Source organism: Gobius niger, assembly GCF_951799975.1.
Source record: "Gobius niger genome assembly, chromosome: 15".
Lineage (NCBI taxonomy): Eukaryota > Metazoa > Chordata > Actinopteri > Gobiiformes > Gobiidae > Gobius > Gobius niger.
Window position 1 is genome coordinate 7,769,136 of NC_136866.1, and position 19,528 is coordinate 7,788,663.

Sequence of the window (19,528 nt, forward strand, 5' to 3'; positions counted from 1 at the left end):
TACTGTCTGATTTGAATCGATTCTTAGCCTATGTCTGTTTGAGTCATAATTTGTATGCGTTGCAACTTGCCTCACAGAAAATTAATTAAAGAACTGGATCATGGGCATGTTTTGATACCCAGCCCATCTCAACACCGAGTACATTCTTTATTCTTTACGTTTTAAAATACCCTGTCAATACTTACTCCACAGTAGATCTCTCCATTGCAGATTTGAGGCGGCAAAGCTCTAGGATCTTTAGCAATCCTTCTCATTACAGCTGTGTGATCAGTACCTTCCTCAGAAACATCTATCTCCGTGACAGAAATTTTCAAGGAAGATAGAACCATACGGATCTTCTGTTGTCGTTCCTTAATCTGGACAAGAGCATCAGTCAGCAACTAATTTTGTCTCTTTGTGGTGGTTAAGAAATAATAGTTGATAAATTCACCTAACTCATAAAAAAATCTTGTATCTTACCTCACGATTTCCACTGGTGTTGGAAACATACAGTTGAACACCCATATTTTGTCTAAGTGAAGCAAAAGTATCAGAATTTGAAGTTTGCAGAGAGGACCGAGGTGTCTAGAACACGAGCAGTAAATGGTATGTGTGTGTTTTGTGGCAGAGGCAGACAAGGTGAGCAGGTTTGGGCATGGTTACTTGCTGCTTGGGACACCACACCCCCCAGCAGACAGCATTTCCAGTTGGAGCTTGTTTCTCTATCTTGTGGCGACTCTACAGCATAGGTACATACAAGCACCAACACAAAGACAAGACTCAGTGCTGATGTTTTCAAATGTATTTATGAAACATATGTATCATTAAACACTTATTACATGACCTGCAAAAAGTCAGCAAACGTTCAAATTATACATTATGCACATGCAGTAAGTTAGGTTGCAAGCTGAATATCTACTTTGTATAAAAAGAGGCTCTCAAAACAAATGTTGAGATGCATCACCACAATTTCCTAAATGTAGCTCTCAGTGAAGATAATCTCCAAATCATTAGGCTATTAGTTGTTGTTCTAAGTAGATTATCATATCTTTTAACTCTTTTTTCCCCCCACCGAAGTCAATTGAGAACAAATTATCACTTACAATGACGACCTGGCCTATCATCATCCACAGTAAGTTGTTCCTGAATATAGAATATAGTATTTGCGCGATCATTTGTAGTTGTTTGTGTAGCTTTAAGAAAGAGGAACATATACGAGCTCACATAGAGGACACTACAAAAAACCTGTTTCTGTTGACATGATGCAGCTCTTCAGACGTTCCTTTAAGGACAATCGAAATTCATGGAGTCACAAGTGGCTCGAGCTCATAGCACACTTTCCCAGCTAGATCTTCATCTTCAGGGACCCTCTCCATAGTGTTATCCAAGTCCACGTCTGCATTCTTCTCCTCCAGAACACGATTGAAGTCACGTCGAGTGGCCTGAGAACTGCGGTCTCTGCTGACAACATTATATACATTAGTTTAGTGAAATGACATTTGATTAATATGTCAACAGGATTTCAAATATACCTGTCTTCTACAGGTCTGTTTCTTCTGTCATCCATGTTTTGTTGTACTGCTCCATCCAACCGATTACTGAAGGTCACTGTGGTACCTGAAAACATTTAAACAATTGTTTCTGGAAAGTTCAACAAATTAACTTGTCATTGATTCAGGCCCGGGGACAGGCACAAGTAGTATGCAGTAACAGACTGATGCACCTTTTTGTAGAAACACTTTCTACTCACTGTTTACCTTGTGATGGAAGATGGATAGTCTATTTGCCTGAGGTGGGTAGTACTTACTTGTATCATATTTTTTAGTTGTACTTTGGTGTTTCATAATGTCATATGTCACTACTGAATCAGACTTTTACGCTCTTACGCTTTTACTTTTACAGTACTCAAGTTGCATTTTCCTCAGGTACTTTTTTTACTCTTGAGTAATTATTTTGGTCACTACTTTATACTTCTACTTCAGTAAAATGATTCCAAAGTAATGCTACTCTTACTTGAGCAAATATTTTGGCTACTCCACCCACCTCTGCTAATGGCGCTATAATGTCAATAAGGCTCTTATCATGTTAAGTAGATGTATTTGTATTAGTGGTTCTCAAAACTACATCTGATGATGCCAATACCAGGTCTAAACAATCTGGGCTGCACAGTGGCCTATGCTCTCAAGTTTAGGCCACAGCAACACTTGGCTAAATCTGAAAAAATGTGGTTCTATATGAGTGCATAGTATGCTTTTTGATGATGATGTGATACAATAATGTCACTTACCGGCAGCCCATCTTCTCCTCCTCCAGAGCACATAACCAGTGATTAGCCCCAGCACCAAGACAACTACACCAGCAACAATTCCAGAAACAGTGGAAGACGAGGATGCATCTGTCAAAACAGATAGTCGTAACTACATGATCAAATAAAATGTGAATATCTATACGTCCTGAGCACTCACCAACAACAGTGAGACGAATAGTTTTGGATGATTCTGAACAGAAGGCTTGGGACGAGATATTCATGCCATACACACAACTATACAGTCCTTGGTGTTCATAGTCTATAGAGGGGAATTCAAAGTCGGCCATGTAAAATACAGAGTGGCCAAACGCTGCTTTGGGTTCACTTCTGGTGCTGTCAGATTTGTTGAGGAAGAAGTAACCTCCGGGATATGCTGAATGAACAGAGCAGCTGATGAAAAAACTGTCCCCTCTTTTGACGGATAACTTGTCAGGGCTGTAGATCAACATTGCATGCGGTGAGGTCAAGGTGATGCTGGGTTTCTCCAATTTCACTATGTGACAAAACAGCTAGTTATTTTATATGCAGTCACACTGGGATTAATATATCATGAGTATGTTTTTTTTTTTTTTACCTCTGATGCTCAAATCTATGATATTTGACTGAGGGAAACTAAAAACTTGATTTTGAATTTTCTTCTTAAATTCACAGAAGTACGAGCCCTTTTGGTTGAAGTCCACTTTGGGAAGGATGAAGGTTGCAGCTTCATTTTCGGAAAACTTCTCCATCTTCAGGGATCCTTGGCTGTTGGTCAACACAAAGGTTCCACCCAGTTGTTCGGTGACTATGGTACACGTGATCTCCACTCGCTCGCCCCAGTTCACCTCAGCACCAGGACTCACGGTTAACTGGGGTTTATGGAGCGCACCTGGAAAGACAACTAATATGTTTCATTTGCACAACACTAAGAACAAAGCTATCAAGCAAGTGAGGTTCATAAAATATAAATATACAATGAATGTAATCTTTCCATTCAATATTCTCACAAAGCCAATCAATCGGTATTTCAATATATGCTCATATAAATTAAACTGACTTAATTATGCATGTATTATATGGATTTGGTATTTTCTAATATTGGGACTATGTTTTTTTCTGTATCATTGATGCGTGATAAATACCCAGAATACAGCACTATTTTATTTCATTGTAATATGATTAATCACAGTCCTTTCTTAACCCTATCCCAGTGTAAAGACTGTAAAATACAACATCACACACATTTTTTTCTTAATTTCTTGCCAGATGAAACCCTATTTGTCATGCTACTTCCATCTTATTACCATGTTATCACTGTATGTGCAACCTAAACTTATCGCAAAATTACATTTCCACTATATTACTCAGGGTATCTACTAAATACATTTAACCTCCTATTTCTTAACCATGAATATTCATCCATCCATCCATCCATCCAAAAAAAAAAAAAAGAAGTCAATAAATTGGCTGAAGCACCTCACCTAAACAGATAACACTTGCATCTTCACCGTGGCCGCAGTTGTTGACTCCATAATCTGGGTGTCTACACTGTGTCAGAGCCAGCTCATCCCCGTCACACTCCACATTGTCCAACCATATAGGACCTTCGCCTCTCCCGAAGTGGGCACTAGTGGGAGCAGAGAGTTCCTGGCCACAGCCCAACTGTCGGCACACCACTCTGGCATTATATATTGACCAGTCATCATCGCACACTGTTCCCCACTGGCCTTTGTAAAAGAGCTCCACTCGACCAGAGCAGGAGTTGGAGCCTCCCACAACACGAACAGATGCTGCAAAATAAATGATAAATATTTTTGTTCTAGAACAGGGGTACTGAAACCAGGCCCTTCAAGGGGGTTGATTTGGCCCAGAAGGGGGCGCTGATATTTGTAATTGTATCTACTTTTATTAAATTGGGCACTAAATAGACTGTCCAGGCTAGGACTGTCCTGGTTGGAAAGATGCAAAAGTAGTTTAGTTTTTTAGCCCTTGACACTTGACCCCACTCATATACAGTATCTCCATTTTGGCCCATGAAGAAAAGGTTTTGGCCACACCTCCTCCAGCAGTAAAATCCAAGGACTGGAGTACCTAGTACTTCTTTTTCCAGTAATAATAATATTTGTTTACACTTTCCTGATCATTATGCGTAAGAAAGGACTTTGTGTTTTTGTTTTTTTTAAACAATTCCAAATTGAGGTTGAGAAGATTCCACTGCGAACGGATTGAGCCAATATTTTCTTGGATGTAACTTAGTCTTGCACAAAAATGTCACTCCTCACTCCACAATGCAAATGAAACCTACCTGCACAAACCACTCCAGCATCCTTCTCATGTCCACATGCAGATGTATCAAAGCCGTTAGGAACACAATGCTGGAAAGTTGTCTTGTTTGAAAAACATGAATTGCTGGCATCTTTTACTGGCCCTGTTCCCTGATTGAAGTGGGCCCCACCAGGAGCGTTCACAGCGTGTCCGCACTCAATTACATCACACACCACCTCCGCCTTCTCCAGCGTCCAGTTCTCATCACAAACTGTCGCCCAAACATTTCCTGAGAGCACCTCCACTCTGCCAGAGCACAAGTCGGTGCCCTCTGACAAACGAACGTTCAAACTGTCTGTAAAAGCAACAAAAGTTAAATGTAGACATAATTGACATGAGAGGCTACTGTTAGATCTTTAAGCCAGTGCAGCATGCATAATGTTCTAGAATAAAGGGATTGTCACATCTTCATATCGGGTATTTATTTCATTATAATCAGTCATATTGATAGACATATGGCTAGAATTTAAAAACTACATTTTAACCATATTGTCTTGCCTTTTTACTCCTTAAATAGTCAATAGCCTTAAATAGCCGAAAGACTGCCAAGGAAATAAACAAAAATACATAAATTATAAAATACTGTACACTTAAATGGCAAACTGCACAAATTAAATACGTAAATAAAGAGAGAAATGCTTTACAACGTCATCTGCTGGGTCCACATTTACCTGAACAGATAACTCCTGCAAGTGATGTGATATTGCAGGTTCGGTCTGCAAATTTTTGCTGTGAACATTGTGATATGGCCGACTCGTGCCCGTTGCACTCGATCTGATCCACCCAGACCTGTCCAGAGCCGTGGCCGTAGTCTGAAGCAGTGCTGAGCTTGTGCTGTTTCCCACACTTCAGCTGCCGGCACACCACTCCCGCATCATTCAGGTCCCACGTCTCCCCACACACATTTCCCCACTGGCCTTTGTTGTAGATCTCAACTCTACCAGCGCAGCGATTGGGTCCATCCACCAGTTTTACATTGCCTGAAAGTGATAGATGTTCAAAATATTGTCGTGGATTAAAAGTAGGGTATGGAGCATGAGCTCTTACTGGTTCAAAAAGGTATACAGTCACATCTCAATCGGGTTGTTCTAAACTGCATGTTGGGGATGCAAACACAACATTTTGAATGGCACTGAGTATTAACTGATGAAGGCCTGCACTAGTCTAGCACTCATTTGGATCAGCGTAAGAGTTTAGGCTCACTTGGACCTACTTGGGGACAGCTACTTGGATTTTGGTTGCTAGTATCTAGATCATAGAAATTAAGTTTATTGCGGCCTTATTTTAGACATTATTATTATTATATAAATGCATGTTATACCTGTAACTGTCAATGTGTATGTGATTTCCACAAATGCATTGAGTAACTGCTGTGGGATTTGCTGATTAGCTATTTGCATGTAGATTTAGATATCATGAGGTGTACAATTTCAAACATGCATTTCTTAAAAGATATCACTCTACTGTATCACCTCTCTACAGTATGTTTAAGGCTTGACCTTTCAATGTACATTCAGTTGACAGAACCTTACCTGTACATACAATAGAAGCCTGACCAAGAGGGGCGCTGCCTGTCCTAGTGTATTCTCGGAGTGTGCACTGGGTGACAGAGCTCTCGCTCCCAGCACAGCTGACTTTGCAACCTCCCAGCAGCTCAGTTTGTAAAGCCGACCCGGACACTGACACCGCGTCCCCACAGTTCATCTCTCGGCAAACCACAGACGCTTCGTTCATCCCAAAGCTCACCGTCACAGCAGGGGCCCACATTCCATTGTGGTACACCTCCACACGGCCAGAGCAAAAGTCACTTCCATTGATCAGTCTGAGATTTGCTGAAAAATAAAATAAAATACTGAAACACTAAGTAGATGCATTTGTAGTTTAATATTGTATTAACTTCATTAACTGACATAGGACCTACTTAGAGGAGCTAATATGTTCAAACATCACAGACTCACATGAGCAGACTACACCAGCATCCTCCCCATGGCCGCAGTTGTTTTCCCCAAAGGAGGGGTGAATGCAGTGCACAAGAGAAGTCTCGTTCCCCAAACAGACGAGATCGTCGAGCCAAATGTGCCCATCCCCCTCACCGAAGAAGGCGCTGCTCGTGACCCTCTGAGGAGAGCCGCAGTCCATGGAGCGGCACACCACCTCACCATCGAGGATGTCCCAGTTGTCATCGCACACCGTCCCCCACAGGCCGTCATGAAAGATCTCTACTCTGCCAGAACACCGGTCAGTGCCGTTAACCAGTCTCATGGCCTGCACACCTTCAAAAATAGACAGGTGTGTCGATAATAGCAAAGAAAACACACAATGTAATACAATTGTTGCTTTTCTCCAAATCACTTATCATAAACTAAATCAAAATAAACAACATGAAAATATAATATATTGGTTTATTCTTACCTGCACATGACAGAAAAACTCCATCACACACTCTTGTGCTCTCTTGTATTCTACACTGAACAATTGAATCCACACTTCCAGAACAGCTTGCCGTGTACCCTCTTTGTTCTCCGCTGTCACCAAAGTTCAAGGCCTCGTGGGCCTGTTTAGGGGCTCCACAGTCAAGTTCTCTACACACGATCTTTGCTTGAGCCAGATCCCAGTTACTGTTACAGAGCTTTCCCCACTGGCCGTTATGGCGAACCTCCAATCTGCCGGAACAGCGGTCCGTACCATTGACCAGCCTGACTGACTCTAGAAGAGAAAGGCAGGGTTTACAATAAGCTCTGATACAAGAGAAAATCAAATATGCTGTGTGCGTGGCAGTAATTAGAACAACAATGTAGCAGTAAATACTAGGTAAGTACTTGTCTCCTGAGCTCAAAGTGTGCCTACCTGAGCACACTAGGCCAGCGTCTTCATCGTGGTCGCAGTCATTTTCTCCAAAGCCCCTGTGTCCACACTCAGCCAGAGCATTCTCCTTTCCAGTGCAATCTATATCGTCCATCCAAACCTGATCCGTGCCCATGCCATAAAACGCTTTGTATTTGACACCCACCGCGGTTCCACAGTCCAACTCCCGACAGGCGACATTGGCCTCCTGCATGCCCCAGTGGTCATCACAAATAGTTCCCCACTGTCCAGCATGGTAGATCTCCACTCGCCCCGAACACTTAGTTCCATTGACCAACCGCACTGGTTTATCATCTGTAATCAAATAAAGTAATGCAATTCAACATAACATGTAATGTGCCATCACAAAGTACAATTTATCGGCAAATTGTGGTTATAGCAATATATACAGTAAGATGTAGCAATATCCACATCACAGCCTAAAATAAATGCAAGGTAACTTTAAAAATATAGTTCAGTTTTATTCCTGCATCTAATAATTTACTTAAATTTTCGCCTTGGCTTAGTTTTTGTTGTTGCTTTTTCTGGATCATTAACCTGTAGGCTCTATCTGACAGGACAGTTCAGGTGAAGGGGGTGAAGAGCGGGGAGAGGCAAACAGCTGGGACTTGAACCCATGACGCTGCAGTGTTTTGCCACACAGTTTAACACAATTTAAGAAAAGAAAAAAGGGCTTTTAATTTTTGTTTTTTGTTCAATGAAACACACTCAGTTGAAATGGTTTCAAAAATAATATTCAAGACTTGTCATATTGTGCAGCCCTATTGGATACCTGCTCATCAATGAGTGCAGATATATGACTTACTTGAACAGACAACAGTCGCATCAACGCAGCTTTCCTGGAGTTCCTGATGACTGCACTTAGACAGAGAGGTCTCATTTCCTACACAGCTGGTTTTGACTCCGCCCGCTATTGGCGCTGCTCCAAACAGAAACTTGCCCAACTGCTGAAGATCTGGAGGACCGCAGTGCATCTCCTTGCAGATGAGACTCGCCTCCTTCTCTCCCCAGTCTGTTGTACATATCCTCTTCCAGTGACCGTTACGGAATATTTCCACTCGGCCACTACAGTGGTTACTCCCATTCACCATTCGCAAATAATCTGTAAATAAAATAAAGCAGTAAGTTAGTTGATGGATAGACCACACCAATGACTTCAAGTCATGACAATGGTATAGTGCTCAATAACACAATGGAGACACAACTTCCACATCTACGACTGGCCGCTTATACAGTTTTTATCATCCACAAAGACGACTTTTGCATGTCAGTGCCTGGTAAAGATATAATAATGATGAAAAAATACAGACAAATTGCAACTATTTCAAAGTTCAGAGGTCACAAGTATTGAGTTAATATTTACTTTGACTAAAGTGACACAGACAGAGCCAGTGTAGGTCATGCCTCACTACTGTTTATCATAAAACCTTCAGAACTGAACGTGAGCAACAGATGATGCAATACTAGTTCTTTATAGATCAACTGAATGTCAACACAGACACAAAAAAATTAACTTTCTATTGGCACATATATTTACTTCCAAAGTGAGCTCTGGTTTGTGGAGAACCACAGCCACATGATAGAATTAAAATGACTAAAACAAGTCTGAAAACCTGCTGAAACCACTCACCATCCTCCTGGATAAAATACCTGAACAGACGATTCCAGCGTCCTCTCCATGGGCACAGTTGTTCTGTCCAAAGGGGTTATGTGGACACTTGAAGATTGAAGACTCCTGACCCGTGCAGTGAACATCATCCAGCCAGATCTGGTCTTTGCCCTGCCCAAAGAAGGCCCCGTGCTTGGCCTCCAGCACCGTTCCACAGCTCAGCTCCCGACAGGCCACCTCTGCATTGAGCAGGTTCCAGTTGTCGTCACACACGGTTCCCCAAGAGTCCTGATGGTACACCTCCACTCTGCCGGAGCACCTCGAGGGGCCCACCAGGCGGATTTTGGCACACTCTGAAAACATTAAAATTGGTTAAAATTTCGTTGGAATAATGAAAATAGCTCACAGAAAACACTACTGACCTGTTATTAGCAGAAGACTAAGGAAACCTGAAATAAAATTAATTAGTCCAAACCCCAAAGCCAGCTCAAGCATTATGCATGATTATTGTTGCAAGTTTTAAAAATAAATCCTCCCATAACTAGAAGATAATGAATGAGAAAGGCAAGATAAATATAAGTTCAATGAATAATAGTAACACAGTTTTTTAAAAGTATCCAGGCTACTCTGCTCCTGACATTTCTCTAAAAGTAGGAAAATAGAAACTCACCAATTAACCAACAAAACATGCTCTTTTCAGGCGGAGAGGGGATCATGTTGTAACTTCCAACCAACAAGGATCAACAACAGCCTCTTCCCTGTTCCTTTGTCTCAATTATGGAGCAACAATCTTACAACTTCATAACTTTGAATAATTACTCTCAAACTAAATAATTTCAAAGCTGAAGAGCCATGTTCAAAGGAAGCCGAGTGCTGAGAAATAGGCAACAGTCTGGACACATGTTGACTTTCTGATCAATCATTAAAACAGCAGATGAAAGGATATTCTTACGCAGGCCCAATAAGATCCAATAGTTTTCAGATGCTAATGTCCAGATTTCATAAGGTGCAACAAGCCGTCCCCCGGCCTGTGATACACACGTTTTACTGGAAGAGGTTGATTTTAAAGCGGGATACTGACAGTCTAAATATTGCAGATCATTCCGGCAAAAATGGTGGCCTGGTCAACAGTATTATTGATTTTGTGCCTTCCACTTCAGTCCAAATCAGGACAGACTGGTGACAACACGTCAGCGGACTCAGCAGTGGAAAAAATAATAATCACAATTAAGTAGTTTTTTTTCTTTTTTCCATTAAAAAAAAAATGACAGTCTCAACATGTGGCAGTTGAAAAAGAACAGAGCAAACAAGCCAAATAGCACTTAATTTTTATTGTTGGAAATTACAAACAAAAACAAAGTGCAAACGATAAAGTGCAATCATTAAGTGGTTAGTCGTGTCTGAAGGAACAAGTCAAGTGTTATAAGTTATACTATACAGTGTTTCTAATTACAAACTGAGAGGCAGTTTAAAATAGTGTGACAGGAAGCGTGCAACCTGGTGGTAATAGCTTGACTACATTTATGTTTTACAATAACAAAGACAGGCATTGGAACTTATCGTAAAGACACAGCATTTTGTTGATTCAGCGCAGCCCTCATTGACATCCTCTGATTGTGCACATTCGCATTACAGGCGAAAATCAGGAGAACCTTTACGGAGATGCACCATATTGGTCTTATGCTACGGCTGAGGAGCAATAGTTAAAAAGACACAAAAGCACAGACCCATGGCACTCTGGGGAGAAGACGAAGTCCAGTGTCGCAGGGTGTTTTGGCATTTTGTGCACAGGAGGAGGATGAGGGAGATGTATGAAACACTGATGGGACACAAGGAGGGTCCTTGGCTTCTTTAAGTCTCAGAAAAGTCAGATGATTGTTTCAAGACTGGGGGAAAGAACATGTATATGTTATAATGCAGCATGACTTGGACATATGATATGCAAAAGTTTTTTTTTAAAGATTTCACACAAAGATCAGTGAATCCAAATATGAAGCAAGCATGTTCAGTACTACACAAATACATCTTAAGATATTTATGTCCGACACAATATTCATGACCTTACTTTTATTGAGGGTTGTGGCTTGATGCCCAAAAATGTAAACACTGTGTTATTTTCCTTGGACTGGAAAAAGTCTTCATAATCCTGCAGAAAAACACATGATGACGATTACATAATGCTCAAGATTCACACTGAATAGACGGCCCTGGGGGGGTTGTCCTGCCAGGCTTTATCCACTGGCAATGACATTGGTTTACCTTGGCCAGAGAGAGTGACAACTGGCAGAGTAGATTATGCGCGCGTTCATGAAACTGGATTACATCGGGATTACAGTGGAGCAGGCAATCTGACTGACGCATATCTGAGGCCTGTCCAAACATGTACCTCTTTATTTCATACAGCTGTAATCAGTGTAGGATAGCAGTGCCAGGATCAGGTGTTTTATCATGGTTTATACACTTGTGCCAATGTAACTTCTTTCTCCTCCATCACACAAGCGCATATTGTTCATATCAAAGCCTCCCGTTAAGCGAGTTAAAAGCATTTGTTTGTTTAGGTGTATTGTTATTTTGGATCCACAATCGTCAGTCACATAAAAAATAACAAAAGAGTTAGGAGGTGATACCAAAATAATTGTCTAAAATATAATGAATAAACTCTGTTCTCTTCTGTTCAGTCATGTGTCTACTTTATTGTTTCATTTGTAGATTTTCTGTAATGCCCAGCTGGAGATGGCTTGTAATATGAGGGCTGTACTGAAAGAAAAATCAAGTGCTTTATTTATGTTTATGTTGTAGCCACCTGCTGGTACCATGTTGAATTGCATGGGCGTGTGACAAAAGGCCATTTGAGGCCAATTACTACACAATATAATCACCTCCTAGACCTATTCAGTACAATAGATAGATGAAAAACAGTCTTACCCCACAGTACTGATCGTCATTAAAGATTTGTGGAGGCACTGGTCTTCCCTTGTCCGGCTGCCTGTCTTTGGGAATGTTGTTGTACATCCACAGTCTCTCGTCCTCCAACATTGTGATGTCTACCTCCTTGAAGTTGATCCGATTGGCCTCGAGAAAGCCTACCACGTCCTGCTGATGTTTTTTAATCTGAAGACAGAAGGACATAAAGCTGGCATATTCATTTGATCCCTACAGCTGCTACTTTTCTTTACCATTTCACAATACAATTTTGGAAAAATGTAAAATTGCATTGCAAATTGTGATTAGATTAAATTTGGGATTTCTGTTTTATAATCAAGATAAAGTTAGGCTTGGCGCAAAAGACCATTGTATTGTTGTCTTTGCCATTTAAAAATTCCACCCATGAAAAGGGCAGTTTCGATGTGGTTGCAAAAACTGGTGCATCCATTTCATTACCTCTAATGTGCACGCATTGTACTAAATACAAAAAAATACTTTGGTTTTGTTTGTTGATGTTACTGGCCATTTTAATCTTTCAACTAAAATTATTGCTTTATCGTTAGTCAATACTACAGTTTTTTCAGAAAAGCTTGGGAAAAAAAACAGCTCGGTAAATAAAATAAGCGTTTTCTGATTTACTGTAATGGAAATATGACCATCACAACATATTAGCATTGATTCAACAGATGGCTGTCACAGGTGCATAAAGCATCATATTAAAAAGAAATTGCATCCTTGAAAAAAAATAAAGCACTCCCAGCATTCCCAGCGCCATAGTCACTGCAGCTCCCAATGGGATTCTCACAGAATGCAGCCTGTGAACTTTGTAGAAGTCAAAAAAAGTTAATTATAGAAGAGAAAAAAACTCCCATGGACCAGATGTAATGGAAAACAAGCAGGATGTTTGTTACCATTGTCTCAAATACAGTCAATTTTAGTAATGTTGCATCGACTATTGGAATACTGTTTATGATAAAGAACAGTCATTCAAAGTCTCTCTTCTCCATACTAACGCAGACCTTCGTGTTGGTTTGAGCCCATATTTTTCCACCTAGTTTGTTCCTACGATGAAAACAAAATTGAAGCGTCTGTATGCTAAACAAAGTGATGAAGGGCAGCACAATGACACTATTGTTAGACTTAGAACAATGCAGGGTTGTTTAGACGTGCAGTAAATCACATTGATTGACCAAATAACATTATAAACTATGCCCTAAACCGAGGACTCTTATTACTTCTGACTGTTCCTAAATGAAAGAGAAGGAGTAAAGGTTTAAATAATGAAAGAGATGCCCCTTAGTGAGAGTGAGTGACAGTGTGGATCATAGCATGGATATACAGGATTACACAGACTCACAAACCAAAAACACACACAATAAATGCATCATTCTAAATTGTAGGGATTAACTGGTGGACGTCCAAAGCAAAACTAATCCTCCACTAAGGGTGACATTAGTTTTTCCAAGAAACATGATAAGAATTTTTTAAAATGTCCATAACAGTATTGATTTCATGAAATTATGAATCTAATGACACCAAGACAATGAATTATTTTATGTACTCAAAAATCATCAAGTGTATTATTGATTTTGAATGCATGCACATTATTGTTTCAACAAATATATAATTACCGTTGGCCTGCAGTGACCCATAACTCACTGGTCACAGATAAAAGACAAGGGCTTTTACATCTCATTGGTCCAGTTATTTCTGCCCCACTAATCTTTTGTTTCAAGCAGCTCATTTCAGTGCTATATAGTCAATTGTCCACTGTGCTTCCCATCTATGCCTTCCACGAAACCCCATTCAGTCACCTCTTCATTCAATCACTTTAACCCAATTTTAAAGCAATTCGATTACATTCACATGAGGCAGAAGCACAGGCAATGGTCAGCTTTGCAAGTGGTAAAATGTAATGTACCATGAGATTAAAAATAACCTGTGACTAATGAGAAATGTGCACATTCCAGAAAGAATCATAACATAAATAAATTACTCATTTCTACCATTACCTAAGACTTTAGGTATTTGCTCCAGAGTGATAACCATTTTAGTACACACACAATGCAGATCTGCTCTCTGTATTATCCTTAGACACCATCTTTTTTGTCACAAACAACGATTATTTTACAAACTATAAAGAAGGCAACCCTTAAATGTCAACTGGTGCATTCTGTGGAGATAAATCTTATCTTGCAAAATGCCTCAAATGCTTTCTGAATTTTGTTTTTCCAAAATGATTTAAGATGATTGATGATTTATGCTTCAAAGATCAAAGCTGAGACTGACGTGCATTTCCATATCAGTAAAACATATAATTCTTTTACATACTTTAATACAGACACACTAAAATGTTAACTTAAAAAAACAAAAACAACACAAAAAAACGGTGTTTTTCAGCCACTTTTGCATGACTGTCAAGCTTGAACTATTATTATTATGTCTATGGCTTGGACGCATAGTTTGTTACTTACCGCGATAGAGCCAGTTGAAGAGGCGATGTAAACCTTGATAACCATTTTATTCAAAAGTGTCAGAGCGCAATATTCCGATGTCAAAATAGTTAAAACCTCTGCCAGTGTTCAACAGGCGCATGATCTCGACTCGGATATTTAAATTGAAGCCCGATTAACCCAACACAGAGGTAACACCCAACTTCCGGTTGAGTCGTTTCGAAATAAAAGAAACCCTGCTCGCATCAACAACAAACACATTCCTTGTAAATGCCAGCGACTTTGAACTGTTCAGCTCCCTGTACTTCTTCATATTCTTTATTTATTTAATTATTTATTTAATTATTTAATTATGTATTTATTTACTGCTATGTTGTGGAAATTATTCGTTATTATGGAACTTAAAGTTTACACTTTTATTCATCATTAAATATTGGACAGTCTGAAAACAAACCGAACCACGGCCAAGATAAAGATCACGCTCCCTCACGCTCACGCTACATCAAAGAGCAAAGTAACAGCGCCCCTCTGTGGCTAAGAATAGAAAAGCAGGGAGAGGACATTGTGGTAGTTTCAACTTTTGTATAATTAATATGTATTTATTGCAACTGTTAAAACACATCGAATGACTTATTATATGCATTAAAATGTACAGTGATAATCACCACATCTGCGTGGAGTGTAAGACGAAGATTTGCACATAATAGATACTTGGTATCGTCCATCGCGGCCGCTCTGGTTGCCATGGTACAGCGTCAGTAAGAAGAGAGAGATTCGGACTCAAGGCGTGCCGTGCGCTTAAAACTTAAAATACATATCATAAAGGTGTCGTTATCGATCTGCCAAGGACTACCTGGTGCTGCTAGAAGAGCCATTTGGCTCCTGTTCTCAATGATTATGACATCTTTCCATGAGGTAGCGCCAAAGCTATGTTTTTTGTTATGCTAGCTGTGTAGCTTATTGTAACCAATATAAACTAGCTAAAAAAAAAAAAGCAAAATTAAATTTGGGAATGTGCTTCAAGAGATATCGAAAAAATGACACTGTGTTTTTGTTTTGTTTGCTGAACAATGTTCTTTAGGATTTTAAAAACCCTCGACCACCTGTTGTCGATAGAAAAGCGGCTCTAGAGAGATTTTTCGGCTGCTATTGTAGCTAAAGCTTTGCATTGACTGTAATTAACCTTACACTTTTAACAGTCGTGTCATTATCATAATGCTGTCTTGGTTATTTCTTCGTGTGTCTGTTACTAGCATATCCCGAGACGTACTCCACGGTAAACAATGCATTGTGTAGAGTAGACCTGTCAAAAACAGACGGTCTACTTTAATCCTGTTAAATGGCATGCAGAAGGGATGCTGAGTTGCTGTTCTTCTCAAAGAAGCAACATTTTAGACCCTCAGATGATGACAGAGAGCTGGTTATTATATTCGTTTGAGGATTTGCAGTTTTACATACCAGTTAATGAATCTAATTATAAATAAAGTTAGAGTATATAAAAAAGTAATAATTAACATTTAACATTATGTCCATCAGTGTCTTCTGCTGTTCTTGGAACACTTGGGGGCAGACTACAAGGGTTTGTCTTGATGAGATCATGTGCAATAATAAATGATACAGTATAATGGAGCCTCATGGAAAATTCGACCTAATAAATGATTACTTGGTACCGAAGAGACACATAAAATAAGGATGAAACCATTACTTCACGCACTAGTTTCCACTACTGTTTAACTATGAGATGATTTTAGAGACTACTGGAGTAAGCTGGAAAGGTTGTTTGATTCTATAATTTGTTATAAAATGTAATTCTCTTCTTTCTTTGTCTTTGTGTCCAGTTATAACATGGAGTCTGAAAACTGGCCTGATCCATATGAAGACAACAGGGATGTGGTGAGCTGCCAATCTGCACAGAGTAGCAAAAAGGATAAGGATTCACAATCTGAAAAAAATTACAAACTACGAAATGAAGAAGAAGAAAAACGGGACGCAGACAGCAGATCACAAACTAGGATTTACCATTCAGACCCCGACCGGGACCAAATATCGGATGGAGAGGATAGAAAAAGTAAAAGGTCTTATTACTCAGACGACTATGAGTCTCCTTCAGAGCGCTCTCTGTCACCATACTCACGGTCCCGCTCCCCATCCCCACCTTCACAAAGACGAGGGCAAACCAAGAGGGTTTCGAGTAGTCCTCCCTACAAGATGGGTATGTCAAGTTATGGAATTGTAATGTCATTAAATTGCCCTTCCCAAGTGCTAGCTTCTATAAAAGTACTTACAAGTGCTTATTTTTGTGTTGTTGTGAAAACCTATTTGAACAATTTTGTTTGGGTCAACATAACATGCTCTTAAAACAGATTCTAATTTAAACAAAGTAGTTGTATTAAAATCACTGATTGTGTCTGTGTCTCAGGGTGTGCAGGGCGCAGAGGAGCTCCTCGGCCACAGCGGGTTGATAGACGGTATGTGTCCCAGCAGCTCCGCAGAGGGGCACACTCAAGCAGTAAAGAGACCTCTCCTTCCAAAGACCTGGACCTCGTTACTAAACGAATGCTTTCAGCTCGTCTTTTAAAAATTAATGATCTACGTAACGCTCTTGCCGAGCTTCAGCAACGCACAAATGAATTGGAGAAAGAAAATCGTGTACTCAGACAGGTACCAAACGAGTCTTCCCATTATTTTCGTACTGTCATTTGGAATGTTTTAATGAAATGTTGTACTTTGTAGCTTCAGGTACGACAAGAGAAAGCTTTACACCGTTATGATGACACAGAAAGTGAGATTTCCCAGCTTATTTCGCGGCACTCCAATGAGACGCATGTGCTGCGTGAGCGGCTCAGGCGCACTCAGGAGCGTGAGCGAACAGCAGAGCGGCGGCTGAAAGAAAGCGAGGAGCAGCTGCAGAGGAGTCAAGCCACTGTAGCACGACTGAAAAAATTGGTCGACCAGCGTGATCTGGGGCAGAGGGATGATCTCACTCACAAACTTAATGAGGAGAAAGGATTAAGGCAGGAGGCTGAACGCAAAATAAAAGTAACATTTATTTTTAATTTATTTCATACATTCCCTCTATATTTTTCATTTACTGATTGTTCAAATAGTTTTTGATAAATGCATGACTGGATGAATGTGTAATTGAAGGATCTGGAGCGCAATATAGAGCTGAGTACCAGCAGCTTCCAAAGGCAACTCGTGTCAGAGAAAAAAAAGACCATCACTACTCAGGAAGAGGCCAGGATTCTTCAAGAAGAGATGGAGCGACTGTCCCTCAAACTCAAGGCAAAACGATCTCCGTTATAAGATTTTTTACCCTTGGCCCACAATACCTTTTCTTACAATTTTGTTTTGTTTTTATCAGGAGAAAGAGAGAGAACTTGATACTAAGAACATTTATGCTAATCGTATGTCAAAACTCTCACAAAAGAAAGATCCTCAGAGCGGTACCAAACGGACACGTAAGTCTATCAAACATTTGTTTGTATTTGGAAGAGCTTTAGAAGATGTTTTTAACGTTGTTTTTAATGTTGTTTTATGCATCCCTACATGTAGTTTTCAGTAGGATGACTACAGTGGCAGTTCAAACTGAAGATATAGTTTCTGCTGTGGATTTCCCTACACCTCCTCCCGCCATCACTGATGCCAATGAATATGATGAGTATTTGTCACTCAAGGTAAGCTGGAATTTAATGCTCCTTTTTATATAACCACAGTAATTTCTTGGGTTTTTATGTCGTTTTCCAACATTGTTGTTTTTTCTATAGGAGCTTAACAAAGATCTTGAAAATCAACACCAACAGGCAAACCAAGGACAGATGGTGCAAAAAGAAAAGGCTCAAGATCATGAGGAAAATCACAAACCGCTGCAATTGATTCATGATTCTAAAGTAGACAAGGAGTCTATAAAAACATTAAATGACAGTAAGACAAGCTGCTAGTGTAACAAATATATATCATTACTTACTGAATATACTGTAATGTTTTTCTTGTCATCACAGAGTGGGAAAAGGAACTGAATGGGAATATAGCAAGTCCCATGGACCAGAAGGAGGAGAAAAGTGCAAGGCCTGGTCATGTACAGGAGGAAGTTCAGAGGTGGAACCAGGAGGCTATGACCAATCAGCAAACATCAGAGGAAGCACGGCGCAAAAGAGAGCATCTTCTCGCCAAGATGCATGAAATTGATCAACAGAATCAATCAACAAACAACCATGTTCTAAATGAGCCAAATTTGACTCCTCATTCAGTTTTTAGCCTAACACAAACAGACAATCCTTCAAATACCGGTCGTGAAAGTAGAGAAGGGGTGAGGAGGAGAACGGAGAGAGAAAGTGTTTCAACTGCTTTGGGCAGAAGAGCATTACGAACGCAAATCTCAACAGACAATTTGGCATTCGGAAGCTATGCTCCGTCATTTGGACTTACGGCATCTCGGGGCATTTCCAACTTCACACCAACTCCACCTAAAGAGGACAAAATATCTGCACTAGAGGCAATCGGGGTTTTTAGCCTCAAGAAAACGGACCCAAAGGAAGAGAAGGACATTGGGAGTGGAGGAGAGAAAGACAGAAAGTCTAGCCTTATGCAGCAACTTTTTGGTAGCATAGCCACAACTGACAACATGAAAAACAAAAATATGGATCTTCTCAGTAGTCCTCCTGGCACAAGTGGGGTTGGGTCCAGAAGAGACGGACTGCAAGGCTTGCACTCAGGACAGCACACTCCGCCAACAGCATCCAAAAGCACAATACACGTCGCAGAGACCAGACCAGCCATCTGCGCCATTACCTCATTTGATGATGATATAGAGGAACTAACACTATAGAACTCAAGGCTAGTTGAACAAAACATTCAGGCACTTAAAATATATATTTTTTGTTCACAGTTATGTAGGTATTTTTAAGTTGAATGCCAAACAACGAAAAAGTAGATATGATGTCACAGTATAGCTCTTAATCTTCATAATATTGTAATTTAAGTATTTTTTGTCATGTCTGTTTTCCATGTTAGATTTTGTGTTATCTCCCCTGTCTGTATAAATTGTAGCTTACTTTGTGGCCTGGATAAAGCCTTTCTCAAATA

The 19,528-nt window shown here is 40.1% G+C and overlaps 3 protein-coding genes across 3 annotated transcripts; 1 reads left to right on the forward strand and 2 right to left on the reverse strand.

Annotated features, from left to right (window-relative positions):
• Positions 1–1,272: 1,272 nt before the first annotated feature.
• On the reverse strand, positions 1,273–9,909 carry LOC306974911 (scavenger receptor cysteine-rich type 1 protein M130-like). The gene is made up of 16 exons (XM_079572314.1): positions 9,736–9,909; positions 9,488–9,514; positions 9,107–9,418; positions 8,262–8,558; positions 7,439–7,750; positions 7,004–7,297; positions 6,550–6,864; positions 6,124–6,423; positions 5,263–5,571; positions 4,572–4,886; positions 3,748–4,056; positions 2,862–3,155; positions 2,445–2,780; positions 2,267–2,374; positions 1,512–1,596; positions 1,273–1,440 (listed from the first exon to the last, which is right to left on the reverse strand). Exons 1-16 carry the CDS (start codon positions 9,779–9,781, stop codon positions 1,281–1,283), a joined length of 3,819 nt encoding a protein of 1,272 aa, XP_079428440.1. The 5' UTR covers positions 9,782–9,909; the 3' UTR covers positions 1,273–1,280.
• A 537-nt stretch (positions 9,910–10,446) lies between these two features.
• On the reverse strand, positions 10,447–14,599 carry sh3bgrl2 (SH3 domain binding glutamate-rich protein like 2). Its single transcript, XM_079572335.1, has 4 exons — positions 14,465–14,599; positions 11,991–12,176; positions 11,131–11,211; positions 10,447–10,951 (listed from the first exon to the last, which is right to left on the reverse strand). Exons 1-4 carry the CDS (start codon positions 14,507–14,509, stop codon positions 10,946–10,948), a joined length of 318 nt encoding a protein of 105 aa, XP_079428461.1. The 5' UTR covers positions 14,510–14,599; the 3' UTR covers positions 10,447–10,945.
• A 595-nt stretch (positions 14,600–15,194) lies between these two features.
• lca5 (lebercilin LCA5) lies at positions 15,195–19,390 on the forward strand. Its single transcript, XM_079572401.1, has 9 exons — positions 15,195–15,358; positions 16,282–16,655; positions 16,863–17,104; positions 17,177–17,482; positions 17,591–17,728; positions 17,808–17,904; positions 17,999–18,120; positions 18,211–18,367; positions 18,445–19,390. Exons 1-9 carry the CDS (start codon positions 15,354–15,356, stop codon positions 19,269–19,271), a joined length of 2,268 nt encoding a protein of 755 aa, XP_079428527.1. The 5' UTR covers positions 15,195–15,353; the 3' UTR covers positions 19,272–19,390.
• The last annotated feature ends 138 nt before the right edge of the window (positions 19,391–19,528 follow it).

Excerpts from the sequence above, each read along its gene's own strand:
- LOC306974911 (XM_079572314.1), bottom strand. The coding sequence starts at position 9,781 with ATGATCCCCTCTCCGCCTGAAAAGAGCATGTTTTGTTGGTTAATTG. Across the intron at positions 7,298-7,438 it reads CGCTGGCCTAGTGTGCTCAG|AGTCAGTCAGGCTGGTCAAT; the intron begins GTAGGCACACTT and ends TTTCTCTTCTAG. Across the intron at positions 4,887-5,262 it reads TGCAGGAGTTATCTGTTCAG|ACAGTTTGAACGTTCGTTTG; the intron begins GTAAATGTGGAC and ends TTGCTTTTACAG.
- sh3bgrl2 (XM_079572335.1), bottom strand. The coding sequence starts at position 14,509 with ATGGTTATCAAGGTTTACATCGCCTCTTCAACTGGCTCTATCGCG. Across the intron at positions 12,177-14,464 it reads CTTCAACTGGCTCTATCGCG|ATTAAAAAACATCAGCAGGA; the intron begins GTAAGTAACAAA and ends TTCTGTCTTCAG. Across the intron at positions 11,212-11,990 it reads ATGACGATCAGTACTGTGGG|GATTATGAAGACTTTTTCCA; the intron begins GTAAGACTGTTT and ends GTTTTTCTGCAG.
- lca5 (XM_079572401.1), top strand. Across the intron at positions 17,105-17,176 it reads AAAATCGTGTACTCAGACAG|CTTCAGGTACGACAAGAGAA; the intron begins GTACCAAACGAG and ends TGTACTTTGTAG. Across the intron at positions 18,121-18,210 it reads ATGAGTATTTGTCACTCAAG|GAGCTTAACAAAGATCTTGA; the intron begins GTAAGCTGGAAT and ends TTTTTTCTATAG.